Source organism: Rhincodon typus, chromosome 25, assembly GCF_021869965.1.
Source record: "Rhincodon typus isolate 14 chromosome 25, sRhiTyp1.1, whole genome shotgun sequence".
Lineage (NCBI taxonomy): Eukaryota > Metazoa > Chordata > Chondrichthyes > Orectolobiformes > Rhincodontidae > Rhincodon > Rhincodon typus.
The window spans coordinates 2,250,256-2,257,957 of NC_063356.1; the positions used below are offsets into that span (position 1 = coordinate 2,250,256).

Sequence of the window (7,702 nt, forward strand, 5' to 3'; positions counted from 1 at the left end):
ACATAGACGCGGTTATAGACAGAGACACGGACATTGTTATGACACGGACGCGGTTATAGAGACACGGACGCAGTTATAGAGACAGATATAGTTATACAGACACTCGGCACAGTTATAGAGACATCGGCCACAGTTGGAGACACGGATACGGTTGTAGGAACACTCGACACGGTTAGAGACACAGGACACAGTTTTCCACTAAAACCTAAAATAAACAAAACTGACTTTTGGCTGAGCCAGTCCTAGTGTCCAGGCCATATGCTGAGCCAATCCTTTTTACATGATGTGTTCAGGTCCTATCCTGAATAAACTTTCACCTGGCCTGAGGGGATCCAGGCTGGTGTTCGGGGTGAGTCTAACCGTCCTGTTGTTAATGCTGAATGCTGCTGAAACGTGTGCACAGGAATCGATATCTCCCCCTGTCCTTGGTTCCTCCTGGATACCTGGGCCAAGGTGAAAGGGCGATGCCGTCAATCTCCAGCTGTCAGGAATTGGGCGCTGTGCAGTCAGTAGCCAGGGCTGGCCGTGTCTGCTTCAAGAGTTCAGCCTTTATTGATGATCACGCTCTGCGCTGTCAGGGTTATTTTAGTACATTCTTCATTGATGTAGTCACAGTTACATGGGCTTGATTCAGTTTGATTGTAGTGGGTTGGTGCAATTGAGTATTTGTGTCCAGTGTTTATCTTGCTGTGGCTAACTCTTTATTTCTTCACTTTCGCCCTTTCCCATGTAGTGGACGATGGAATTCCAGTGTGAGGAAACAGGTAACCTCCCAACACAGACCTTTATATTCTCCATTAAACTGCTTGTCCCCATTGCATCATCAGGACCAGACTGTTTATCAAACGTTTAGACATGGCTCCTGGGAGACCAGTGAATCTCCCCACACCAGCCCTCAGGATTTATACACAGCTTCTCTCGTGACTCCAAAGATGTTCCTTTCTGCCTTGCTGACTTAGACTGTCTGTTTTACCAGGCAGAACATTCTAACATTCAAACAACCATCCCTCCTTTCTCTTCCGGCTGTCTTGCTGAACAGTCGGGATTTGTAGACAGCGTTTGCCAAAAAGGCCCCAGCCAGTCACTGCTGACACCTTGTTACCAAGACAGTGCACTCGGTTAGCGATATCAAACATTGGTCTGGGAAGGGGGCATAGTCTACCAGATATTAACGTGTTTGGGGGTCGGTGTGAAGAGGGCATTCAGCCTTACCTCTGAAGAGGGATGGAATGATGTGATGAAGGTCACATCAAGGTTGGAAAGAACAAAGAGTTGGCAGTAAGTTAGATCGCTGGAAAGGTCCGTTGTTATGGGAGGGAGGGAGGATAGAAACCAATGGAGACATGGCACAGTTTTGAGGTTCAATAAACAAATGAGCTGCGGTAAGAGAAGGAAGGACAGCTCCTGATCTCAGCACAGTGAGGACAGAGGGAATTGGACGAGTGCTTGGGATTGAGATGTCGAGCTGGAATCAGTTGAGAAGATTCATTGAGAAGATTCAGAGAAGGAGATACTGTCACTATCGAGACGGAACGATGACAGAGAGAGAGAACATAAGAACAGATATGAGAGAGGTTAGCCACTAGGGCTGAGGAAGTGATTGACTACTAGACAACCCATTAGTCCTGCTAAAGAGTGTGAAAGGCAATGGACAGTCCTCCCTCCAGATTGGTGAGCAGTAGGTGGGCAGACTTTAGTCTCAAGGCAGGTGAATTTAAAATTGTCTGTTTCTATTGGAGATCAGTAAATCTTGTAGAGACACAATGGATAATACTCCTGCTCTCTTTTATTATTTATATGGATTTGGAATTTATTGAAAGTAGCTGGAGAGGCAGTTGTATAAACTTCAGGGTGAGGACTCCTTGCTGCTGCTTATTTCTGTTTCGTTGTTTCTAGGATGGCAATCAGATCATTCCTCTTGTGGTGGAAAGCTGCATCCGTTTCATTAGCCGACACGGTACGTGCAAGACCTCTTTATAAAATGATGGATTAATTTCGAGAAAGGGAGACTATTCAGCCCATAGCGCTGGGTAGCACAGGGTCCCAGTTAATCCTGCACCCCTCCTTTTGCCCCATTAACCTGGATTTATTCCATTCCCTTTTGAAAGTTATTATTGAACCTGTTTCCACTGCCCTTCTGGACAGGTCATCAGACGGTGCGGTAGCTAAATGAAAAAGATATTTCTGATCTCACCTCTGATTTACTAATCCCCTTGATCCATAAGCTCTGATTCCTGACCCTCCTGCTGCTGGAAACAGCTTCTCCTGATTCATTCCCACAGGGCTATTCATCATTTTGAACAATGTTTTAAAATCCTTTCGTAACCTTTTCTGCTCTGCCTCAGTTTCTGCTGTCTCTCTGTGTAACTAAGGTCACTGATCCCTATGACCATTTGATTAAATCACTCCTGCACTGTCTCTGTCTCTCCAAAACACTGGTTTCCTTCCTAAATGTGGTGTCCAGAATTGTACCAAGTACTCCACTGGGCCCTCATTAGTATTTCACAAATCATTGCACAGAAATTCTGCCTCTCTATTAATGTTAACATATTAATTTGTTCCGAGGACATGGGTTCAAGTCCCACCTTGGCAGATGGTAAAATTTGAATTTGATAAACATCTGGAATTAAAAACCATCTCAATGACCATATCTGAATTGTACAAACCCATCTGGTTCACTGATACCCTTCAGGGAAAGGAATCTGCCATCCTTACCCAGTCTGGCTTACACGTGACTCCAGACTCACAGCAATGACCGTTGACGGTCCCCCAAAATGGCTGAGCCAGCCACTCAATTCAAGGGCACTTAGGGATGGGCAACAAATGCCGGCCTTGCCAGTGATGCCCTCATCACACAAATCAATCAATGTAAAAGCCCTTTTGAAAGTCCATAACATCAGCCACATTACCCTCATTAATCCTCTCTGTTGCTTTATTAAAGAACTTGTTTGAATTGGTCAAACACAATCTGCCTTCAGCAAATCTACACTGCATTTCCATTATTCACTCAGAACCTTGACAAATGCTGACTCATTTTACTCTGGAGTGTTATCAGCATCTCCCCAGCCCCAACATTACAGAATCGGTGATAACGCTGCAGGAGGCTATTCATTCCCATTGGGGCTGCATGGGATGTTTGCCCAGGACTGACATTATTAAAATTAGGTTTTATTGTCATGTGTACTCATGTTCAGGGATCCAGGAGTACAGCGAAAAGTGTATAATGTCATCATTCAAGGCGCCATCTTTGGTCCAAGGTACCTAGGTACAAAATCTTTGGTTAAAAGTAGGAAAAAAAGAAATAAGTTAAAAGTTCAACATTATAGTTCTTCTCAGTATAAAGTAGTAAATAAGAAACAAAAGGTTCCAAATTACAGTCCTTCATTAGCCATGGGCCTGTAGTCACTCTACGCTGGGCTTTCCCCACGAGAGCTTAATCTGTGTCCCTGCACTTGGCCTGATCTCTCCCCCGCCCCTCTACACTTGGGTGACCTGAACCTGCCGAATGTTTTGTTATTCCCTGATCTTTTGGAAAGCTCCAGCCCTCTGGCAAACCCCGCTCCTGAGGAGAGCTGTAGCTTGAGGCCTGCACATATATAACCCCCAAACTTACTTCGGTCAGTAACCGAGGATACATTTGCCCTGCACCCAGTAGCTTTAAACACTGAGGACAGACAACTATTAAACTAATCCTTTATCTACCTTCAATCTATTCAGTAGCTGCACCTTCACCTGCTACATTGCCATCGAATGAAAAGAGATATAAACACATATTTAATCTCTTCACTCTGGTTCCAGGTAGATGATCTTTCAGCCCTTCACTGGCCCCATCTTTCCTCGGGCAACTCTATTATTACTTGTCTGTTTTTAAAAGACATTTTCTTTTAGCCATGAATCAGCTGTCGCAGTCTCTGGTTGCTGCTGTTATTAGTTTGGAGTTTCCGCCCCCAGCTTGATGTTGTTGTATGAGACCCCGATCCACGCAGGGTGACAGGGAACACCATCCGTGGCTCTGGTGACTCTCAGTGCTGCCGTGATTGCTGAGTGCCTGTCCTCGGAAACAATGAGATGTACCGACGACAGGGACCGCTCTGAGGGAGGGGAGCAGCTCAGTGTTGAGGTTGGGACAGGACTTGGTGCTTAGGGAGTTGTTCTATTTCCTGTTCCAGTATTTAATTAAAATACCAGCCATTCACAGTGAATGGGGCACCTTAATGTTCATGTGGAAATCAGAGTCATACTCTGTGACAAAAACAAAGTTGCTGGAAAAGCTCAGCAGGTCTGGCAGCGTCTGTGAAGGAGAAAACAGAGATAACAATTTGGGTCCAGTGACCCTTCCTCAGAACTGATGGTGGCTGGGAAAACGTCAGTTTATATGCAGAAAAAAGGGGAGGCAGATGGGGTAGGGAGTAAACGATAGGATAGAGCCTAAAGAGAGAAGAGCAGTTGGACAGACAAAGAGTTGATAACGATCAGGCTGGGAGGGAGAATAGTTGTTAGTGGGGCTGGGTGTGATGGGGCGTGTGGGCTGGGTGTGACAGGGTGTGATGGGGCGTGTGGGCTGGGTGATTGGGTGTGACGGGGCGTGCGGGCTGGGCGTGACGGGGTGTGCGGCCTGGGTGTGATGGGTTGTGATGGGGCATGCGGGCTGGGTGTGACGGGTGTGAAGGATGAAGAAGTGTGTAGGCTGAGCGTGACATTGTATGTCAGTCGTACTCCACCGCTGGGTGTCCACTGGCCCAGTCCATACCCTCTCAGGAATGGGGGCAGCTGTGACATGTTAGGATGGGGATGTGAGAAATGCCTTTCTCTGGGGGCTGGATGTGATATTCCTGATCCTAATTCTTATTGAAATATTCTTACTCACAGGTCTGCAGCACGAAGGAATTTTCCGAGTATCAGGATCACAGATTGAAGTGAATGATATCAAAAACGCCTTTGAGCGCGGTGAGTGCTGGAATGAATTTTCCTTCAGTAATCCTGTGCTGTATTCATTCTGAACCATACCCCCGCTTTAATTTCAGTCAAAGGGATTCCTGCTATCAGCATTCTCTTCCCTGGAACTGTAGTTTTGATGAGAGATTAAACAGCTTGGCTTGGCCACTGAACAGGTAGGGAGTGTGTAGACTCCAGACTGGGGGTCATCAGCAGAGAGGGAATCCTGGATTGTGGATTTTTGAGACCCCTCTGTACCCCTCAGTCTGTCTGACACTGAAACAAGCCAGCAGTGGGTCTCAGCATCCTCCCCACCAATATCACCACACATATACCCAGGTCACTGTGCCCAACACAGCTGTTAGGAGACTGCCTCAGTAAGGTGCTAGTGTTCCATGGTGATCTGCTTTTCCAACACTCTCTCAGGGCCTACTGTGTCACAACCAAAAGGCATCACCATTGGGTTGATCCTGGTGTTTGCTACAAGTGGCCGTCACTAATGCACAGGATACTAAATAATGGATACCTGCATCTCCGATAACATGTAAGATGGCCCAGCATTTATTGCCCATCCTTTGTTGTCGTTAAGAAGGTGGTGGTGAGCTGCCTTCTTAAATCGCTGCAGTCCGGGTGCTCTAGATACATCCCCAATGCCCTTAGAGAGGGAGTTTCAGGATTTTGACCCAGCAAAACTGAAGGAACAGTGATATATTTCCAAGTCAGCATGGTGAGTGGCTTGGAAGGGCTCGTGTCTCCATGTATCTGCCACTGTTGTCCTTCTAGATGGAAGTGGTGATAGGTTTAGAAGGTGATGTCTAAGGAGCCTTGGTGAGTTGTGTACTACTCATTGCGGGTGGAACACAATGCTCCCAGTGTGTCAGTGGTGGAAGGAGTAAATATTTAGGGTGTTACGTGGAGCTCCAATTGAGCAGGCTGCTTTGGCCTAGATAGTATTGAGCTTCTTGCGTGCTGTTGGAGCTGCACCCATCCAGGCAAGTGGGGAGTATTCCATCACGCACCTGACTTGTGCCTTGTGGACAGGCTTTGGGGAGGTGAGTTACTTGCCTCAGTATCCCTAGCCTCTCACCTGCTCTTGTAGCCACTGTGTTTATGTGGCGGGTCCAGTTTAGTTTCTGGTCAATGGTAACCCCCAGGATATTGAAAGTGGTTATTCAGAAAAATAGAGCAAACCCATCCCCAAACCCCCTTCCCTTCCCTTCCCTTCCCTTCCCTTCCCTTCCCTTCCCGACACCACCAACCCCACCCCCCCCTGCCCCCACTGGTGCCCCAATATCTTTTCAAGAAGGATACATAAGGAAACTGCTGGATCCAGATGGTGAATTAATGTGGAAGATTTTAATCTCCCAAGTGTCAACAGTAAACCAGGTTCAAACTGTGCAGTCATCCTCATTTTGTTTCATTCTGTCAATGTTGATGAATGTAGGTGAGGACCCCTTGGCGGGAGATCAGAATGACCATGATATGGACTCAATAGCAGGAGTGCTGAAGCTACACTTCCGAGGATTGGCTAGCCCGCTCTTCCCCAAAGAGATTTTCCACGACTTAATTTCCTGCGTCAGTAAGTTGGATTAGTGCTGGGTATGGGTTTTATTTCCCCCTTCTCTGGATCTGAACGGCTTGATGCTCTCCCCGATTCCAATGGGTTTTATGGATTGGAAAGTGATCGCTCAGGGAGGGTTGAAGACTGAATGGAGGAGAGAAGGGTTGTCAAGGGGCAGAGTGCGACATTGCATTACATCTGACTTTGTTTAGAAAGGTTAACCCCTTCAATACCTGGAGGCAAACTTCATCCTTGGCTTGGCTTTATCATGACTGGTGGTTAGATAAAAGGATTGCAGAATCTGTCATTGTTCTCCTTGGAGTCGGAAGGTTAGGAGGATTTAATAAAGATTATCAAAATGATTTCAGGGATTGATTGACTTGAAAAAAAGTGTAAGAAGTCTCAAGAGTAGGCCCCTGTAGCCTGCTTCTTAGCTTTTTATTCCAGGCTGATCCTCAGCCTCACCTTTCCCTACCCTGCCCAATCCTCCTATTCTTCTTACTGTCCAAGGGTCTATCTGCCTCTATCTCAAAGGCTCACAACACTAAGTGAACAAATTTCTCCTCATCTCAGGCCTCCACGGTTGACCTGTTATCCTGAGGCTGTGACCCTACCTCTGGACTTTCTGTTGAGGGGGAAACAGCCTCTCAGTGCCTTTCTTCTCAAACTTGGTAAAGAACTGTATCTCCCAATGAGAAACTCCATATAAAGTACAGAGTCATTGCACACAAACTCCTTTATGTCTACTGACTGAAAGATTTGTAAACACAGGAAGCAGAGTTAAGATAAATGACAAACACCCAGGCCAGAGATAGGGAGAATTACTTCCTTGCAATGATTTAGTGTGATCTGGACTGTGCTCCTGGAATAATGGGCAGTGGAAACAGATTCAATACAAACCATTGAAAGGGAGTTGAGGAGAAAAGAGGCGGCAGGATGGCACTGATTGGATGGCTCTTCAGAAGGGCAAGCAGAATCAGGACATGCTGAATGGCCACCTCCTGTGCTGTAGGATTTTAGATAAAAACCGAAAGAACTGCGGATGCTGTGAATCAGGAACAAAAACAGAAGTTGCTGGAAAAGCTCAGCAGGTCTGGCAGCATCTGTGAAGGAAGAAACAGAGTTAACGTTTCGGGTCCAGTGATCCTTCCTCAGACCCTGTTAACTCTGTTTCTTCCTTCACAGATGCTGCCAGACCTGCTGAGC

At 46.5% G+C, this 7,702-nt stretch overlaps 1 protein-coding gene across 2 annotated transcripts in view; it reads left to right on the forward strand.

Annotated features, from left to right (window-relative positions):
- Positions 1 to 7,702, forward strand: part of srgap2 (SLIT-ROBO Rho GTPase activating protein 2) — a 98,616-nt gene that overhangs the window by 52,479 nt on the left and 38,435 nt on the right. For both annotated transcript variants that reach the window (XM_048612088.1, XM_048612089.1), the window contains exons 11-14: positions 734 to 764; positions 1,897 to 1,957; positions 4,870 to 4,947; positions 6,380 to 6,514. In XM_048612088.1, the coding sequence (XP_048468045.1) occupies positions 734 to 764; positions 1,897 to 1,957; positions 4,870 to 4,947; positions 6,380 to 6,514 (305 nt within the window). The remainder of the gene's footprint in view (positions 1 to 733; positions 765 to 1,896; positions 1,958 to 4,869; positions 4,948 to 6,379; positions 6,515 to 7,702) is intronic.